General features: G+C 39.2%; 1 protein-coding gene across 1 annotated transcript; it reads right to left on the bottom strand.

The window, feature by feature from the left end:
• Positions 1-15,013: 15,013 nt before the first annotated feature.
• Positions 15,014-20,991, bottom strand: LOC308434907 (GLIPR1-like protein 1; the record flags this gene model as incomplete). The annotated part of the gene is made up of 3 exons (XM_080935369.1): positions 15,014-15,118; positions 19,384-19,626; positions 20,782-20,991. The coding sequence occupies 3 exons, from the start codon at positions 20,989-20,991 to the stop codon at positions 15,014-15,016; spliced, it is 558 nt and encodes a 185-aa protein (XP_080791495.1).
• Positions 20,992-21,877: the final 886 nt, after the last annotated feature.

The following is a 21,877-nucleotide window of genomic DNA, read 5'->3' as shown; positions in this document are numbered from 1 at the left end:
AAAGTCAGGAACAAGAGAAGCTGTCGAACGTTCAGCCTAAGTTCAACACTGAAGGAAGATGAGATGCCTATTGCTTCCGAAAAATGAATATTGGATAAAAAGATTAGACACACGACCTAAAGTTACATTGATTTCTACAAGTAACAAGATTGTTGTAGATAATCCAAGAGAATCTATAAGAGATTAGAAATGTATAAAATTTGGTGAATAACTCAGTAGAGTGGTAGACTAATCTGTAAACACATACTTTTTTATATCAAAAAATGAAGAAATATAATTTAGAATATTTATAAAAGCAACAAGTCTATTTTGGCAAGGAATCTAATTTGAAATGCAAAACCATGACTGTGAACATTTCAAAATCCCAAATCACTGTTTTCAATGAAAATAACCCATGTGATAATATTTCTCTCCCAATTTGTCATGTTTAAAGACTTTCTTTCTAATTATGTATATATGTTTATGTATGAGTGTGGGGTTGTGCACATGATCACCAGTAACCTCGGCAGTCAGAAGAGTATATCAGACACCCTGAAACTGGAGGCACAAAAATGGTGAGCAGAGAACTGAGTCTGTATCCCCTGAAAGAGCAGGGTACACTTTTACCCATGAAGCTACTTCCACTGCACCTCCATTTATGACTTTGTATTAATTTTTAAGTGAGCGTAGAAAGTTTGATTTATCTCTAAATTCAATCAAGAGTCAATTATATGGGATGAATAGTTTTTCTCTAAAATGAATTTGTAAGACCTAAGGGGCAAGGGAAAAAAAAATCAAATTTCTGAGTAATTTGGGAAAAGACAAAGATGGAGAAACATTTTCCCAGCAGCTATCAAACCACAATATACTTTCTGCTCCGGCGCTACGTGGTTTTATGTTATATCATATCTTTGGCACTGGGTATTAAAATTTCTGGATGGTGTAATTTGTGACAAACGCTCTGATCAAGCACCACTGTGACAGCTAAATCACACACCACAAAACAATGCTAATGAACACCGGAAATTTACTGGAGCAGCCCACAGAAGAAATGTAGGTCTCGCAGCGGGAGACCCACAGAGAGATAAGCTGATACAATACAATAAGCACCATTTTTATTTTTCACCCTGGATCTACTGGTTGATTTTGGATTGGGGATTAAGGATAAAAAATTCTAGAACTGTGTGTGTTAGCCAGAGGCTAATGTTTGGCAAGAGACAAGCCAGGAGTACCCTTAGTAGCATTCCAGTGTTAGACAAAATTAAAGAACTGAAGATTCAGGTGTAAAGAGGAGGAGAGGGATATAATCCTCTTTTATATTGCTATCACATGATTTGTTTAATTGTGAAGGGGTAATAGAAAAGGAAACGTTAAATGGCTAGGCTAAAGGGCTCTGGAGAGACCCATGACTCCAGCTGCATATGCAGCAGAGGATGGCCTTATCTGGCATCAATGGGAGGGGAGGCCCTTAGTCCTGGGAAGGCTCAGTGCCCCAGTATGGGGAAATGCTGGGGCCGTGAGGCAGGAGTGGGTGAGTGGATGGGGGAGTACCCTCATAGAAACAGGGGTGAGGAGACAGGATAGGGGTTTTGCTGAGGGGAAATTGGAAAGGGGAATAATATTTGAAATGTAAATAAATAAAATAACCCAAAGGGGGAGGGCCTCTGGAGAACAAAGCAATTATGGACTTCTAGAATGGTCAGCTCTCAGAACCCACCAAGGGAAGAGCGGCAGTAGGGTTCACGTGACTGGAAACCCAAGAGAGATGACGAAGCAGAAGTCATCCAAGCTTTATATAAATTCTAGCCCAGACTTAACTACATTTTGTTTGGCTTATGAATCTATCACCTCAGCACTGTGAAACATTTTTTTGGTCCTGCTCATGTTTAATTTTTAATTAAAAATTTACTAGCCACACAATGTGCTTCCAAATATCGCCAACATTTAATGTCTGAACACTAGGTGTGATGCTATACACCTGTAAGTCCACAACATAGGAGGTAGAGGCAGAAAGGTTAGGGAGTGCAAGGTTATCTTTAGCTCCACAGCAAGTTCCAGACTAACCTAAGCTACAGTGAGACCCCACCTTAAAACAACCAGAAATAGCTAACTAACTTAACAAATAAATAAAGCCTTAATGGCTTAAACTTCAATAATCATTTAGCATGATTTTATCTGAAGTCAGGAATTGTCAGGGTTCCGTATCATGACAGTGTTTACATAAAGCTCTTTTGGGATTGGAATGGGAAGGGGTCTTTCTGCTCCTAGAACCTTTAACGGAGTCACCTTCCAGTAAGAGACTGTGAGTGTCTTTATATGCCTCCAGGCTTCCAGTAGAACAAAAGTCTAAAGCTTGTTTCTTTTGTAGGATATCCCAAGAACTAGGAAACCTCTATTCAAGGGAAAGACAATTGCTCTTCTTTCTTTCCTTCTTTCTTTCTTTCTTTCTTTCTTTCTTTCTTTCTTTCTTTCTATCTATCTATCTATCTATCTATCTATCTATCTATCTAAATTGTCATGGTTTGAATATGCTTGGCTCAGAGGATGGCATTATGTAGAGGTGTGGCCTTGTTGGAATAGACGTGTCACTGTGGGCATGGGTTTTAAGACCCTCATCCTACCTGTATGGAAGTCAGTCTTCCACTAGCAGCCTTCAGATAAAGATGTAGAATGAGAATGCTCAGCTCCTCCTACGCCATACCTGCCTGGATGATGCTACGTTCCTTCATTAATGATAATGGACTGAACCTCTAAACCTATAAGCCAGCCCCAATTAAATGTTATCCTTATAAGACTTTCCTTGGTCATGGTGTCAGTTCACAGCAGTAAAACCCTAACTAAGACAATTACATTGTAAGGGTCTGTGATTTGCTGAAGAAGCAAATAGTATGCAGAGCAAAGGACATGTTATTCTGCAGAAGTGCAGCATGTGGGAGGGGTCTCCATTTTGGCAAATGGTGGTGTGTGTGTGTGTATGTGTGTGTGTGTGTGTGTGTGTGTATGTATGTATGTATGTCTCCAAGCCCACCCTTATAGTGACACACTTTCTCCAACAAGGCCACACCTCCTAATAGTGCCATGCCCTGGGCCAAGCATATTCAAACCTCCTCAGGTACCCAACACAACAACCACTAACATGGATTCATTTTTACTGGTTCAAAACCTAATATATATTGAATAATTTAAAATGCACTAGGATAGGGATGTAACTCAGCTGGAACAGTGCTTGCTGACCATGCATGGAGCTCTGGCTGGTGGTGTGTATCTGTAATCCCAGGAGGTCAGAAGGTAAAGGAAGGAAGGTCAAGAGCTGAAGGTCATTCTTGGCTGTGCAGTTAGAGGCCAGCCTGGGATACATAAGGGCCCTGTTACATTTTTTAAAAGGGCATTTTTTGTTTGTCTTTTTAAATGGCATATAAATAGAGAAGGAACCAATCAAGGAAAGAAGCCTTCAAAAGACCAGAGGGAAATCTTTGCCAGCTATACAGAGGACACACATGTAGACTAAGATATACAGAGGACACACATGTAGACTATTTAAGCTATACAGAGGACACACATGTAGACTATTTAAACTATACAGAGGACACATATGTGGACTATTTAAGAAACAGAAACGAACTGCAAACAAATGAAAACCTAATACCAAAAATATAAATCAATTTAAAAACGTAACGCAAACAACAAATTGGTATAGATGTGAATGGAGAACTCTCAAAGGAAATATAGATGGTTAAAAATACTTCTAAAGATGTTCAACATCCTTAGCCGCCAGAGGAATCCAAAGTCAAACTGCTCTGAGATTCCATCTTACCCAGTCCAAATGGCTATAATTAAGAAATCCAATGATGACAAATGCTGGGGAAGATGTTGCTTATCTACATTAGTATCGGGTCAGTCTGTCTTCTGAATATTTGTGTTTAAACCCACAGGAAAGCAACAGTCTCAGCCTTAATCAGCTTCTCTACTTAGTGGCTTATGTGAGAGAAAAAAGTTGTGGCTGCATAAGGCATGAAGCATAGGCAAGAGATGAGTGCTCAGCCCCAAAGGAGTCACTTACATCATACACTGCAAGGACCAGCAACATGGTGGAAAGGGGATCAGAAAGAATGTAAGAGCTATAAGACAAGAGGAAACGATAGGCGATGTCTTCTTTTGAACAAAACACAGACATTCAGTCCTGGATGCTTACAGTGGGTCTGCAGAAGGATGGGCTTCCCAAGAGCCAAGTAGAATGGAGTGGTCCCTAACCTTACTGCTGCATTTTGTCTACCCATAGGTTCAGGGTGTAAGAATCTCATTTCCTTCAGTTGTCTACCTACTACTGACCTCTTAAGGGTCCAATGGGCATTTCCAATCCAAAGGGCTCCGAAAATAAAACTATAAGTCATGTGTGAGACAGGAACTGGTAGACATGGGGCAATTTGATAGGGAGGAAAAAGAAATTGTGTGTGTGTGTATGTATGTGTTTGTGTGTGTGTGCATGTGGTCAGAATGTATAATATAGAAGTATGAAACTGTCAAACATAAACATTAATTTAAAATGCTGATGACTTTTTAAATCACAATTAATTTGGGGAGCGACAAAATGGTATTTACTTCTGAAGAACTCACTGCTCTAGTAATAAGGAAATGACAGGGGTTAGAAGGCTATGCAAATGAACGTTCCAATCAACAACAATTTTGAGCACAGCTAGATGACAGTTGTAATTGTTGTCTTCTTACATGAAAGGGGGAATATCAGGGAAGAAAAGAAATGATCTGAAGTAACCATATTTAATATAATTTATGGTAAATGCTTTATGCTCTAGTAGAAGCAATCAAGTCATGTAGAAATTAGGAACAGGAAGGACCACATTTCACTCTATCATGAAATCGTCTAACGTTATTCATTCCTGTTTACTTACTGCAGAGTTTCTCCACACACTCATTTTCTCCACACATGGAGCAGGGTTCTCCTTTCAGGTAAGGCTTCATGCCTCTAACATTTCCTCTGCCAAAACAGGACCCACTTATTAAGCAATGCCACTATGTTTACCGACGTCTATGCAAATTCTTCTTTCACTAAGTCATGATTGTAAAAAAGAAAGAAAACAGCAATGCCCGGTGTTTACTAGAAGAATCATTTCCTATACACTAAGAAACCATTAAAATGTGTATTTTTAAGTTTAAAATTTTATTTTATATTTTTTAATTATTTTAATTTAGTTTTTTTGTTTAAAAATTGTTTATTTATTTTTATATAATTCTTAATATTTATAAAAATTAGAATATAGGGTGACTGTACAAGCCTGTAATCCCAACATTTATGAGCAGAGGCAGAGGCAGGTGGATCTCTGGGAGTAAAAGGATGGGTCCATCTATGGAAAGAGTTTTGGGCCAGCCACAGATACATGATGAGACCTTGTTTCAAAAAAATATAAAAAAAACCAAATAATAATAATGATGATGGAAAAATAAGGAATACATATAATTTCCCTCTTACATTTTCTTCCTCCAACATGTCTTACCCCCCCCCACTCAAACTCACAGCTTTTGTTTTAAATTATTAGTTTACTCACACATGCACACACGTGGGATGAGTAAGGAGAACTTGCTCTGTCCATTTGGCATTGCTTATATGTATATGTTCACGATGTCAGGACTGACTACTTGATGTTGAATAACACACTTAGGGGACTCATTGCTGGGCAAAACAGATTCCCCAGCTCTCAAAAGTCCCTAGCTGCCTGAAGTTCTTTGTGCAGGGGTGGGGCTCTGTTTCCCCTCCGTGCTGGGATTTGTTTTCAGGTTCTTGTTTGCCACTTTTGTGCCTTTTTCTATCCGACACTCAACAAAATACATCCTACAAGTTAAATATGGCTCTTGTCTCTCTTGTAGGGTCTATGAACTAAAAAATAAGGGGTTACTGCAAACATAAAAACAAAGATCTACATGCAACGGCGTATCTATAGCAAGCAAAACAACATACTGGCTCTTTAGTACTTTACAAAAAGAGATTGTGATATTAGCCATAATGTTTACTATTGGTTTTTATAGATGCCCTTTATAAGGGAAAGTGTGTCCTATTTTGAATTTGCTGAGTTTTTTTTAATTGTGTGTGTGTGTGTGTGTGTGTGCTATGTGTGTGAGTGTAGGTTTCCAGAGACATAGGAACTCCCCACTTCATCTCAGTGGTCCTCAACCTGTGGGTCATGACCCCACAATCTGGTGGGGGTTGGGCTCACATGTCAGATATCCTGCATATCAGAGAATCACATTTTGATTCACAGACTTGGAATAAAAACCAAATGTTCTCTCTGTATTCCTCTTTCAATACAGCCTTTTACTTAAGCAGAAGCTTGTCTCATCCAGATACTTCATGTGGAGTAGTGACCTCTTTTTTTGTGACCTGGAACTTACCCACCCCCTTTGTTTTACTGACCCCCCCCTTTGTTTTATTGACTCCCCCTTATTTTCTTACTTCCCTCCCTCTACTCTTCCCAGTTCCTTCCCAACTACCCTCCCACCTGCATCCACAACCTTTCCATCTCTCTTTCGACAACAAAAGGCTTCTAAGGGATCATAATAAAATGAGATGTAATAAAACAAAGCAAAAACTAACACACCAGAATAGGACAAAGAGCCCAACAGAGTCCAACAGAAAATGCAAGAAACAGACCCACTTGTCCAGGGCTAGGGATGTGTGCTTGTGTGTGTGTGTGTGTGTGTGTGTGTGTGTGTGTGTGTCCACTTCTATCAAGGACATTTCTTTCTAGGACCCGAAGTGATGCAGACCCACACTGGCACTGAGCTTTGTTCCTCAGTCTCTGAGCTTGCATGAGCTTTGACTTCGCTCATTTTGATTTAGAAGGCCTTGTTTCCTTGGTGTTCTCCCACTCCCCTGGCTCTTAGACTCTTTCTTCCTTCTCTTTCTAGGGCTTCCTGGAGCCCAGGGGGAAAAATTTAATGGAGCCATCCTGTTTAGGGCTGAGTCTAAACTTATTTCTAACAACCAGGAGTGAATATTTTTCTCTGAATAATGAAATTCACGTTTCATAGTGATCAATGTCATTCATTAATTTGGTATTTCAGAATGTTTAGATCCACTTTTTGTATGAGAAAACTTCTTTCCAGATAATTATGCTTTTTTTAAAAGGTTTTTTTTTTCCTATTGGATATTCTCTGTCTTTACATTTCAAATGTTATACCCTTTCCCCTGACTCCTATCCCTCATCCCCCTCTACTTCCTTCCATGAGGGTGCTCCCTCTCCCAACCAACCTCTCCACCTCAGTGCCTTGGCATTCCCCTTCACTGGACCAAAGGCCTCTTCTCTCATTGATGCCAAACAATACTATCCTCTGCTGCATATGCAATTGTAGTCATGGGTCTCTCCATGTGTGCTCATTGGTTGGTGTTTTAGTCCCTGAGAGTTCTGGAAGGTTTGGTTGGTTCATAATATTATTCTTCCCTTGGGGTTGCAAAATATTCCAGCTCCTTCAGTGTTTTCTCTAGCTCTTTCATTGGGGTCTTCATGTTCAGTCTGATGGCTAGCTGCAAGCATCCTCAACTGTATCTGTATGGCTCTTGCAGAGCCTCTGACGAGGCCTGATATCTGGCTCCTACCTGTAAACAGTTCTTGGCATCAACAATAGTGCTTGGATTTAGTGGCTGCATATGGGTGGATCTTCATGTGAGGTACTCTCTGAGAGATCTTTTCTACAATCCTTGCTCCTCTATTTGTCCCTGTATTTCCTCCTGGGAGGATTTTGTTCTCCCTTCTAAGAAGGACTGAGACATCCACCTTCTGGCCTTCCTTCTCTTTGAGCTGCATAAGGTCAAAGAGACCTTGTGTTTGTTTCTTGGGTATTCAGAGCTTTTGGGGGCTAGTATCCACTTATTACTGAGTGCATACCATGTGTGTTCTTTTGTGACTGGGTTACCTTATTCAGGATGATAGCTTCAATTTTCAGCCATTTGCCTAGGAATTTCGTGAAGTCATTGTTTCTAATAGCTGAGTAGTTCTCCATTGTGTAAATACCTTTTCTGTATCCATTCCTCTGTTGAAAGTCATCTGGGTTCTTTCTAGCTTCTGGCTATTACAACTAAGGCTGCTATGAACAGAGTGGAGCATGTGTCCTGTTTATGTTGGAGCATCTTTGGGGTATAGTCCCAGGAATATTATAGCTGGATCCTCAGGTAGTTCCATGTCCAATTTTCTGAGAAACTGCCAGACTAATTTCCAGAGTGGTTGTACCAGCTTACAACCCCACCAACAATGGAGGAGTGTTCCTCTTTCTCCACATCCTTACAAGCATCTGCTGTTACCTGAGTTTTTTTTTTCTTAGCCATTCTAACTAGCGTGAGGTGGAATCTCAGGGTTGTTTTGAGCTGCATTTCCCTGATGACCAGTGATGTTGAGCATTTCTTTAGGTGTTTCTCAGTCATTCAATATTCCTCAGTTGAGAATTTTTTGTTTAGCTCTGTACCCCATTTTTAAATAGGATTATCTGATTCTCTGGAGTCTAACTTCTTGAGTTCTTTGTATATATTGGATATTAGCCTTCTATCAGATGTAGGATTGGTAAAAAAAAAATTCTTTCCCAATCTGTTGACTGCTGTTTTGTCCTCTTGACAGTATTACAGAAACTTTGTAATTTCACGAGGTCCCATTGGTCAAGTAAGTCTCGATCTTAGAGCATAAGCCATTGGTGTTCTGGTCAGGAAATTTCTCCTGTGCTCATATCTTTTCCACTGTCTCTTCTATTAGTTTCAGTGTACCTGGTTTTATGGGGAGATAATAATGGTTTTATATTGGATTCAATTGATACATTTTTGTTTAGAATTTTTATGTTTGTCCTTCTAAGGTATAGTGTTACACAGCTTTCCTTTTTTTGTTTTTTTTTTTTTTTTTGTTTGTTTTTTTTTCACCGTAAAATTTGTATCTTTTAAGGAACTTTGCCATTTATCCCAAGCCACTACTACATTTGTGGACATGATTGCATTATTTTCAATATGTTATATGTTCAGTATATCATGGTAATTTCCGAATATTGTTGATGTCTCTCTTTTTCTTCCACTAAGAGCAGTTTGGGAAATCTCTGGCTTTTTGCTGATTTTCTCTCTTTTTTTGTTATTTTTATTTGTTTTACTTATTTAACTAATTCTGTTTACTTTGGGCTTAATGTGTCCCTCCCCCAAGTCTCTTAGGCAGGTTATAGGAGGCAGAAAGATTCATGGGCTCACATTTAAGCATTTAGAAAACCAATAATGGCTTCCTCTTCAAGATGGAATAAACGCTTTGCTGCAGAAGGATCCTGGTGTTCTGTGTGCGTTCTTGTCGGCGAGATGGTAGCGCGGGACAAATAGTAAATATAGAAAATAATGGACATCTAAACAAGTTGTAGAAAATAAAAGACTAACTAATGTGAGAGACAAGAGATGAAGCATGGCATGAGATTACCCTACATCTTTTACCTCTCGGTATGCACGGAAAACCATTTCTTTTAAAGAAGAGGGAGAATTACATAAGGAGGAGGACTACCCAGGTGCAACAGAACGTTCTGCCAAGCAGCATCTGTTGCCTGGGTGACCGTTCTACTTGGCTAACTACCTGACCACAGAGAGATCACCTGATTTCTGGAAAAAGGCCTCTATCACAGTGAACAGAAACCTAAGCCTCGATCTATGCAAAATGGCATTACTCAGGCTAAGGGAAATTTTTACTTCTATCAGCTCCCAGCACTATTTTGGAAATAGAATAATATTGCCATCAGGAATTGATCAAGTCTAAGAGTAATCATCAAGAAGTAAAATATACAGAGTACATAAATGGTGAAACAGTGGTATCTTGAAGACAATGACAAATTATGACATGAAAAATAAGCTTAGCTTTATTTTAGCAAGTCTATTTTCCAATTAGTGTTCTAAATTTTTACCATTATTTTTGCTACAACAACCTCTATCCTGACCTATGTATTTAATAAGCCAAGTCATGTCTTTAAAGAAATGTAAAGGTATCAGGAAAGGAGCATTTATTTAGCACTTAGTGTATGTTAGAATTTTTGTAATCCATGAGCCTTTAGCAGTTTTTGTGGGTAAGAAAAGAGTATGGAAGAAAAATATGATTCACTATATGAGAAAGAATAAAATTATAAGGCATGTCCCAAATGAGACAAAAGCATTTACTTCGTGTGAGTCAGGAAATTAGTAGAAGTGACCTTTTATAAGATTCCAGGAATCCACTCATTCTTTATGTAGAATCACCACTGATGGATTTTTCAGTGTGTGAGAGAAAAGATTAGGAATGAGGTGGTAGTGAATAACTTCAGAGTCATTACAACAGAAGTCTCTTGGTGATTTGGGAGAAATAAGATTTGAAACACGGAATCAAATATGAAATATACAAAACTTAATGTAATTTTATGGTATAGCCAATATCATTGCTTCAATGTATGTCACTTCTTGCTAGGATCACAATTGATAGCTCTATTAATTTTTTTTGTTTACAGGCAATTTTATGATTAATTACAGATCTAGTAAGACTTCATTTAGAGATATGGCACTGACCTATCCTCCTCTGCTTTAACTAGTATGATTACTTTTTTTTTTTAAAAAAAAGAGGTCTATGCAAATTAAATGATTTCATACAAGCACAGAAGTATAGAGTTACAATACTTTCTCAAGAATTACATATCCTTCATATACTTCATTTAGTCAATTGGTTCTTTTTCTTTTTTTTAGATTAAAAGGAAGGACCCCAGATCTTGTGCATGTTGGAAAAGTTATCATTAAGACACAGTCTCATCTGTTTCCTCCTCTTCCTCTGTTGCACATCTCCTCTTCATAGAATCTGTTCTACACTAAAACCTAAAATTAGAAAAATAAAAAATAAAAAAATAAAACCCAACCAACCAGCAAACAAAAGATCCTTTATTTTAGTCCTTCAATTGAAGAAACCATTTTAACCCTAAGTACAAGTATTATAGTAGGACTTTAGTCACATTATCCAAATGATTTGAAAATTCACATATAAATATGCATATAATTATGTGAATTTATACGAAAGAGGATGATAGAAAATATTATAAAAACATTAAGAAAGATTAAATTAGCTGAAGAAAACATCAAGTTCATGGATAAAGTTATGGAGGTTCAATGAAAACTTTATCTATATGTAAATTAGTGATTTTAAATGTTTTCCTTTTCTATTAAGTTCTTAACATGAATCCTAAATTGATTTCCAACTCCCTACGGAGCTATATTCCCCCTGACAGCATGGAACTCTTTCTGCATTAGACTCTAGAGTGCTAAAATCAGCAGATACTAGCTCAAAGCTCGGAATACCCAAGAAACTATCCACAGTACTTATGAAGCTCAAAGAGAAGGAAGGCCAGAAGGTGGATGCCTCAGTCCTTCTTAGAATGGAGGGAAAAAAAAAAACACTCATGGGAGGAAATAAAGGGACAAATAGAGAAGCAGGGATTGGAGAAAAGATCATCCAGAGACTGCCACATCTTGGAATCCACCCCATATGCACCCAATCAATTCAAGCACTATTGCTGATGCCAAGAAGTACTTATTGGCAGGGACCAGATATGGATGCCTCCTCAGAGCCTCTGCAAGAGTCATTTAGATACACCTAAGAATACTTGCAGCTAGCCATCAGAGTGAAAACGGGGACCCCCAAAGAAGGTGCTAGAGAAAGGACTGAAGGAGCAGAAAGTGTTTGCAACCTCATCGGAATAACCACATTATCAACAAACCAAACTCTCCATAAATACCATGGACTAAAACTCTAACCATTAAGCACATATGAAAAGGTCCATCAATCTACTCGTATATGTAACAGAGGAAAGCAGTGTCTGGCGTCAAGGTAAAAAGAGATTTTTGGTGTTCCGGTGATTACACGCTTTCCCAATGTAGGGGAATGGCAAGGCACCGAGATGGAGAGGATGTTTGGGAGAGGGAGCACCTTTGTGGAGACAAGTTGAAGGGGAGAGAGGATGGCAATGGAAACGGGGAGGGATGGGGAGAGCGTTTGAAATGTAAATACAAAGAGTATCCAACAAAATAATTTAAAAAATCCAGATGTGATTTTTAGTTTTTCTCAGGAAAGAAAATTTCATTTCATTTATGAAAATATATTATCCCAACAAAACAAAACAATAAATATTTTGGAATTAAAAAAAAAAAAAGAAAACCAATAATGTTAAACACAAAGTGTTGTCTCTTTAAGGGGGGGTGGGAGGCATGTACAACCTGTTTACCCAGAAGTCTGGGAGTGGAGGTAGTTAACACTTGGGACCCTTTTGCTATTTGTATAGCCAGGCTAGGCTCCCCCAGACCCTGTGTTTATCTCAGACAATCTATAGCACTAGTCTCTTCTAGGCCCTTATCAGGAGCACTGCTTACTTTGAGCCTGCTCTTTCAGGTAATCTATTCATCCTGCCTTTAAGGAAGATGCCACGTATGCTTTGTAAGAGTTTTGAAGACATCATGTCTTATGCTTTGCTGTATTTGCAGGCTTGAGTTATTTTATTATGAGGGAACCTATTTCTAAATTGCACTGTGCTTACATATTGCTAAAATAAACGACCCAGTGTCAGAGTCTTAAAGTTTGAACCAGCACTGGCTACTGTGTCATGTTGATTCGGGTTTCCTTCTTGCCTCCCCGGATCACGCTCTGCTGGCATAGGGTCTGCAGAGAACCCCCACAGTGGGCTGAAAAGCATTCTCATGTCCGTTGTGGTCCCCACTGCTGTTACTCACCTCTTACTTCAAAGTTCAAGCATTGGTTTAGTTTTGGTTTTCATCCTCCCCTCCCCCATCCTCCAGTTCGGTTCAAAATACTAGTTTCCCCGTGATCCCTTCTCTGATTCACAATTCACCAGTAAGTGTGTTCATGTTGAAGGTGCCAAGGGCCATTCTACTATTGACTTGTGTGCACTTACATTGAGACCTGACAATAACCTGTATTATTTTAATGTGCCTAAATGTATTAAAACCTGTTTTATGAGCCAGAACTCTCCTCAGGTGTCTATTTCATGCCCATGTATTCCACTGCCTTGATGTACAGTCTGCTGGTATCAGGTTGTTGGACGATTGAATTCAAATCAGAAACCCGACCCATCATTGCTCCTCTTGTTCTTCTGCATTTCTCTTCTTCATTTCTTTTCCTTTCCATCCTCTTCTTTTCCTTTCTTCCCTCTGTCTCTATCTCTCACCTCTCTCTCTAACCCTTCCTTCTCTTCCAAAGCCCAGTTTTTTAGGGACTTATATTGCGCCCTAGTGATGTTCATCAACAATTAGTCTTCTGCGGTTGGAGAGATGGCTCAGCAGTTAAGAGCACTGACTGCTTTTCCAGAGGTCCTGAGTTCAATTCCCAGCAACCACATGGTGGCTCACGACCATCCCAAGACAGCTACAGTGTAGTCATATACATGAAATAAATAAGTAAATCTTTTTATTAAAAAAAAAAAAACCCAATTAGTCTTCTTAAAAGAACGAATGTGATGTTGCTTAACAGCAGTTACACAATCTCTTTGCTATTAGGAGAGACTGTATCCTGCCTGAGCCTTTAGGGTGACACTTGCCACTGTCACTTTAGCAGCTTTATGAAGGGCCAAAGGAAGAACAGTGATAGATTCACACATACCCTTCTCCCCATACCGTAGCTGACCTTCTTATTGTCTGTTCTGTGCATTTATTCTGTGTTTTCATGGACAAATATTTATCTTTAAACTTTTTATTTGTTGAAGAATCACATTGTTACATCTTTTAATATTTCTTTTATATATTAATATATATTTGGGTTAGAGGTTGGGATTTTTAAATTTTTATTCCTTTTTTTTTTAAAAAACCATTTGTTTATTTTAATCTATGAGTTGCTATCTCCAGGTACACCAGAAGAGGGCGCCAGATCCCATTAAAGATGGTTGTGAGCCACCATGATGCTGGGAATTGAACAGGACTTTGGGAAGAAGTCAGTGCTCTACACTGCTAAACCATCTCTCCGGCCCCTAGAACTTTATTTTTAGACCTAATTGTGTTTACATTTTCCTTTAAGTGTGAACTCACCCATAGGGCATTTAAAAATGGTTCTCTTAAAAAAGCATTTGAAATGTAAACACAGAGAATATCCAATTAAACATTTTTAAATCATTTTGTTTTCTTAATCTATTGTGAATATTCATTGGAGCTGCATTTTCTAGGCTTTCTGTGTTTTATACTAGGTAATCTTATGGCAGTTTATTTTATATTACTTTTGCCTCTGTGTTCGTGTGTGTGTGTGTGTGTGTGTGTGTGTGTGTGTGTGTGTGTGTGTATAAACCAAGGTTAGGTGTCTTCCTCCATCACTGATGTTCCAGCATATGTTTTGAGAGGGTCTGTGGCTCCTGACAAACTTGACTGACTAAACTCACTAGCAGCAGATCACTTCTCGGCAGCAGTGATTTTGGTGGTAGCAGAGACAGATCTTCCCGACCTCCTATTCAGTTCTGAGAGTGCTGATAATATAGGCATGCCCACTGTGCTTGGTCTTTTACATGGGTGCTGGGGACAGAACTCAGGCCCTAATTCTTTTAAGACAAATGTTTTACTGACCAAGCCATTTTCCCAGCCTCTACTTTTCAAATGTAAGAAACACTTTCCATCATTTCCATCCTTGCTTTGGAACAGTTTGGGGGAAGAGCGGCTTCCTTCTCACTTACACAGATCTCTATCTCCATCCCATTTTCACACTTAAAATTAATTTTGCAGAGAGAGATGTCATCAAAGATACTTGAGGGTCTATTATTCGATTCCTTTTTTTGGTAAACACCTGTGTTGTTGTTGTCATTGTTTTGTTTTGAGACAGTGTCTTTTTATGTAGCATTATCTGTCCTAGAAATCATTATCTAGACATGGCTGGCCCAGAACTCCCAGAGCTCCAATGCCTCTGCCTCCTGAGTGCTAGAATTAAAGGTGTGCTCTGCCACATCCAGCTTTGTAAACATTTGTTAACAGCAGTTATTTCAACTTAAAACATTTTTTTTTTTTAAAAAGGAGATTAACTTACGCTGGTACATAATTACATGTAATGAGTGCAGATGAATATCCCGTGAGATGAGGACAATTTGAAACTGCACAACCAACTTTCAGTGTTTCGGCCCAAACTACCTACGAGAAAATGAATTAAAAAAATAACACATTAAACAATCCATATTAAAATATAAAACCCTTTCATGTTAAAAGTGTTGGAGAGATCAGGAATTCAAGACACATGTATGATTAAAGCAATATATAGCAAACCAACAACCAACCTCAAGTTAAGTGGAGAGAAACTAAAGCAGTCCCACTAAAATCTGGGAGAAGACAAGACTGATTACTCTATCCCTATTTATTTAATATAGTACTCAAAGCAATTAGACAACAACAAGAGGTCAATTGTAAAGGAAGAAGTCAAAGTATCACTATTTGCAGATGATGACATAGTAAGCATATATGTTCCCAAAGTTTCCACCAGAGAACTCCTACAGCTGATAACTTCAGCAATATAAAATTAACTAAAATATCAGTAGCTTTACTTTACACAAATGATAAAAAAGGGTGAGAAAGTAACTAGGGAAATAATACCCCTTACAATAACCACAAAAAGTATAAATTATCTTTGTGCAGCTCTAACCAAGCAAGTGAAAGATCTGTATGACAAGAAATACAAATCCCTGGTTAAAAAAAAAAAAAAAATTGAAGAAGACTTCAGAAGATGGAAAGATGTCACATGTCCATGGATTGGTAGAATTAACATAGGGAAAATGGCCATCTTTCTAAAAGCTATCTACAGATTCAATGCAATCCCCATCAATATTCCAATATAACTCTTCACAGGCATGGAAAAAAATTCTCAATTTCATATGGAAAAAAGAAAACACAGAATAGCTAAAATCATCCTCAACAATAAAAGAACTGAGAGAATCTCCAGAATCAGACGTGTCAGTCAATGGAATAGAATCTAAACCCATCTTCAGTAAGTGGTGCCAGTCTCACTGGTGGTCTGTATGTAGAAAAATTCAAATAGATCCATATTTATCCCCTTGCACAAAGCTCAAGTCTATGTGGTTCAAGGACCTTATCATAAAACCAGATACAATAAATCTAATAGAAGAGAAAGTGGGAAAGAGCCTTGAACTCATTGGCACATGGGAAAATTTTCTGAATAGAACACACATGACTGAGGTTCTACGATCTACAGTTGATAAACAGAACCCCATGAAGCTAAAAAAGCGTCTGTAAGACAAAAGATATCATCAATAAGACAAATCAGCAACCTAGAGATTGGGAAAAAAACTTCACTAACTACATCTGACAGAGACCTAACATTCAAGAAGTTAGACTCTGAAAAACCAAATAACCTGATTTTAAAAATGGGGTACAGAACTAAACCGATAATTTAGAAAAGAATCTCAACTGGCCAAGAAGCACTTAAAGAAATGCTCAATGTCCGTAGTCATCAGAGAAGTGCAAATCAAAATGACTCTGAGATTTCACCTCATCAATCAGAATGGCTAAGATAAAAATCTCAAGTGACAGCACATGCTGTGGAGGGTGTAGAAATAGAAACACTTCCCCATTGCTGGGGAGACTACAAACTGGTAAACTACTCTGGAAATCAACTTGGAAGTTCCTCATAAAATTGAAAATAGTTCTACCTGAAAAACCTAGCTATACCATTCCTGGGCATATATCCAAAAGATACTCCACCATACTACAAGGACACATAGTTCACTGTGTTCATAGCACCCTTGTTTGTAATAGCCAGAAGCTAGAAACAACCCACATGCCCCAGAATGGAAGAATGGACAGAAAATAGAAAACTATTCAGCTATTTAAAATTAGAACATCATGAATTTTACAGGCAAATGGATGGAACTAGAAAATATCCCAAGTGAGTTAATTCAGACACAAAAAGGACATACATGGTATGTACTCACTGATTAGTGGATATTAGCCAAAAAGTACAGAATACCTAGAACACAACCCATAAACCACAAGAAGTGTGACCAGTAGAAAGGCCCAAGTTTCAAGGATGTTTCAATTTCACCTAGAATGGGGACGGAAATAATCAGGGGAGGCAGAGGGTGTGAGGGATGGAGAGACCTGGGGTGGAGGGGGGGAGGGGAGTGGAAGAGGAATGTAGATTGTCCAGAAGCTGTTTGTATTTTAATGTTAATTCCACTTCCCCAAGGAGGGCTGGCTAGTCACATGACTCCAATTGAACGGACTCATTTTAATTTGTAAAATAAAGGAAAGCTAGTGACTGGGCGGGGAGAGGGAAGTAGAGTGGGCTGAGAGGTTGGGGGAGGTCAGAGTTCATGGCCACATGGAGCTTCCCAAGAACCAGCTGGACCCAGGTGGGATTTATTGGTGTTAAAAAGCTATGAACATTAAAGATTTTACAGGTCTAATATCTCATACAGAAGGGCAGTTTGTATCTTTGTTTATTTGATGCAATCTTGTTGTGTAGAGGATTTGTGGATTGAGAGTTGAATATCTAAACCTGTATGAAAAACTATCAGGCTGTAGAGTTGTGTTTGTGTGGGATTTTGGGGTACAGAAATACCCTGGGACAGAGGCAGAGAACAGGTGGTAGAAAACCCCCCAGGGAAGGGAGTTGTGTGGGCAAGTTGGGCTGTGTTGGCTCAACATGCGGAGAGCACCTGGCTCCAGAGGTGCGCGGAGCTGCAAACTAAAACCAGGCCTGAGGAGTGAGACCTCAGGGCTGGTAAAGAGATAAACCCTTTATATTTTTTTTTAATAATTACTGCCACAGCGGAAAAGAGAAACAGGATCAGGTATGGGATGTGGGGACAGGAAAGAAGCCCAAGGGACCAAGAGAATGAATGGAGATAAGCAGCAGGGGGAGGGGGCAGAAGTCAGGCCTTTAGAAAGTACCAGAGACGGGAGGCAAGAGGCTCTAAGGACCAAGAGGTGTGGCAGGAATGGGAACGTAAATACAGGAATAAAAATAAAAAAAGAGATAGATGGATATCGTACAAGGTACCCCCTAGAGGAATAGAATTCAGAATTCAGTAAATAAGAGAGATTGACAAAAATAATCTTTTCTTAATTTGTAGCAAGAATTGAAGGGGTCTGCAACCCCATAAGAACAACAATACCAACCAACCAGAGCTCCCAAGGACTAAACCACTATCCAAAGAGTACACATGGAGGGACCCATGGCTCCAGCTGCATACGTAGCAGAGGATGGCCTTGTTGGGCATCAGTGGGAGGAGAAGCCCTTGGTTCTGCCAAGGCTTGATGCCCCAGTGTAGGGGAATGTCAGGGCAGGAGATGGGAGGGGGTTGGTTAAGGGGGGTGAACACCCTCATAGAAGCAGGAGGAGGGGGCATGGGATATGGGTAGGGAGTGGGAAACAGGGAAAGGGGATAACATCTAAAATGTAAATAATATATTCAATAAAAAATTAGACAACTTGACAGGTTGTTTTTTTTTTTTTTTTTTAAAGATTTATTTATTTATGTATGTGAGTAGCTGTCTTCAGACACACCAGAAGAGGGCATCAGATCCCATTACAGATGGTTGTAAGCCACCACGTGGTTGCTGGGAATTGAACTCAGGACCTCTGGAAGAGCAGTCAGTGCTCTTAACTGCTGAGCCGTCTCTCCAGTCCCGACAGGTTGTTTTTAAGTATTTAGAAACACTTGTGTGTCTACACACATGTAACAACAATGAAAGAAATGAAGGTTGTAAATTTGAAGCCAGCAAGCAGGGGTACATAGAAGTATTGGAGGGAAGAAAAGGATGGAGGAATATGATGCAATCATATTTTAATTTGGAAAAGAAAAAAGTAAACTAAGTCAAAATAGTGGGACATTAGCATGTAGAAGAAACTATTACGGGTTAAAGACAGAGTAATAAAGTTATTAAATTGATCACAGAGAAAAAATACTGTAAACAAAATAGAGACATGAAACTGGCATGACTCAAGCGTACTTCCAATACTGGTAGCAGACAACTAGGAAGAGAAAACTATTGTGAGAAACAGAAACCCATGGTTTTCAAATGTATTTTAATCAATAGATTTAGCATGGCAAGTTCAAGACACTATAGTACAAGGGGTGTTTGGAGGCCAAGGCACCATATGTACCTTATGCAAAGTCGATCAAGATGGGAAAGAAGTAAAAGCAACCATAGGTGGGCAAAAGCCAGAGGATGAACAAGAGATCACAGCAGATTTCTTGAATGTAATGTAAAGAAAATGTCAGCAGAGTCACATTGTGAAAGATTGAAAAAACTATACTCAGTACATGGAATCCCCAATAAAGTAGAGGTCTTTTTTTATGAATGCAAAATAAAATACTAAAAAGACTGTTTTGTAACTAAAGTGAACAAAAGAACTAATGAATAGCCTGCCAAGTACCTACCTGTGTATAATGTCCACATACGTTAGTACAGCTATTATTATCATAAGTATAATCTTTAGTTTCATTATACCAAGTACGAACAACATCTTTTGGTTGGGCATCTACTCTACCCAAATATATATTTTCCCCAATATAGTCATAATCCTTAAGACATCCATATCGTGATGAAGTACAGGGATTATGGACAAATTTGCACTCTCTAGTCCATGATTTGGCTAGTTGTGCCAGTGACTTGTCCCAAATCTGAAAAGAAAAAAATAGAAAAAATTCAATTGAGTAGTATGTATTTGCTTACAAATTTTAGTTAATTCTAGCCCTTTAGTAAAAGCATTTTTTTTTGTTATTCGTTGTCTTAGTTACAGTCTTATTGCAACCAATTACCGGAAAGAAACAGCTGAAAGAAGAAGTTACTTTGTAACACCATTTCGGAGAGTTCAGGACACTTACTTGGCACCTTGTTTCTGGTCCTATCATGAGGCAAACATCAAGGGCTTCCTCACAGTGAGCAAGGAGCAAAACGAAATTGGAACAGGAAGTGGTCAGGGCAAAGCCCAGGGGCCCTGCCTAACCCTGCCTCCCCAACCCTGCCTCCTCAACCTCCCTGATCCTCACCAAAGCAACCTGCCTCCCTAAAGACTAACAATGTACCTCCAGACATGTAGGAAAATAAAACAGCTGTGTTACTTCAGCATCAAAGGCCTCAACTCAACCTCTTGCAATCTTTCTGTCTCAGGGATGTCAGCCAGTGTGACATCCTTAGTGACAACCTTAGTGACTGCCTCCCATCTCAAAACAATGTCACATTCAGGCCTTCAACTTCAGATCATTGCTCTCTAAAGTGTCACCCAAGCCTTTCATCCATCAAGTGGTCAAATTTTCGACAGATCATTAACACCTAGCTGAAGGACACCATAGGAGCACATTCCAGGAATATAATAGACCTCCATTGCTTCTCAGTGATGTGAGATGTACAAGCACAATTGTTAAAAATTAAAACATCCACTCTCTAGTACTCAAACCATGAGCGCTTCCGGCCTCACCAATAATCCGTGATGCTTAGTACAAACATTTAGAGCATGATTAGTAAATAACCCATGATGTTTGACCGCAGCTGGCCATCCTCAAGAACGACAGATGGAACTGAAGTGTACTGTTTTCCCAAACAGTACACTTATCCAGATATACTATGACTTCCATATGCCATGCACAATGGTCCGTGAAGTTAAAGCCATTTACTTTCTCTTCAGCGTTATAAAAAAGGATTCAAGGGCGATTCTTCCTTTTTCTTCTGAAAATGCATCTCCTAACATGTTGAAGTGAATTCTGGTCTGGTAAATCACGCCCCATCTCCCTCCCCTGCTTAAACTCGTTGTTCCGCATAGCGCCCCTGTTTCTCACCAGGTGATTCATATTGGATGCTGGGGGCTGGACCTTGCGTCGCAGTTCATTGTGGGCGGTGACGAATGCACTTGTAAATTTCGGATCATCGATAGTTGGCACCCGAGGAATTTTTCCGAATGCCTTGGGCAGTCTGCTGGGTACTAAATAAAAAGCTACCCAATACAGAGCTAATGTCCATAAAAAATTAAGTTTTTTCTTCAGGGTCATGGTAGGATGCGGAAGATAGCCCTAGTGAATATGGCAGAACAGAGATTACACTCTACACTGGCTCTGTTTTAGGATTAGACAGGCGTTCTGTGTACAAGTGTTGCCATGGAGATCGAGGCTTGGGGCGTTCTTGAGCATCTAAGTCTTAGAGTCTCAGGAAAACCCGAGGCGCCCTCTGGTGCACAGTTCGAACCATCTGCCTAGCTTTCTGAGGAGCCAAGCCAAACCAAAGAGTGGTTGTGAATGCACTGCAGGGTTCGGACAGCGGGGCTGGTCTGTGCTAACAAACACTGAGTTTGTTGCATACATTGGCGCAGATGATTTAGTTGCTGCGCTCAGGGGACAGAGGCAGGACCCGGTGAATCTCTGTAAGTGTGGATTTGAGGCCAGCCTGATCGTCATACCAAGCAGGCTAGGCAAGAGTTGAGACCCTGTCAGGTTACAGGGAGAAAAATGCAAAAAGATTATGAATTTCATAGACTCCATTTTCCACGAGAAGTTTTAAAAAATTCATTTAAAATAAACTGCATATTATTTGGTCCCTTTCTTCAGATAATGGGAACATCGAATAGGCAATTGGTAAACTCTGTGGCATCCTGTGGCCTTTAATTTTTCCCTTGTCAAACATTTAGGAATTTGCTTCTATTTCCATTACAGTGACTACCTAGAGAAATAAAAATGCTATAGACATGTGGAAAATTAGAGACAGATAGTTTCTTCAAGTTAAAATCTTTGTGATAATTTAGAATCTATGCATTGTATATGTTGACTAGTAGATTTTAGATTATTTTGATTTTAAAAACTAGGACTCACTTTACTGAAAAGAAAGTGTAAGTCAACTTTATTTGGTTTAAAGCTTTAAACCTGTCAGCTATTCACTTACAAA

The sequence above is a fragment of the Micromys minutus genome, assembly GCF_963924665.1.
Source record: "Micromys minutus genome assembly, chromosome: 22".
Classification (NCBI taxonomy): Eukaryota; Metazoa; Chordata; class Mammalia; order Rodentia; family Muridae; genus Micromys; species Micromys minutus.
Note: the sequence above shows the minus strand (reverse complement) of the source record. Positions and strands in the feature narration are given on the sequence as shown.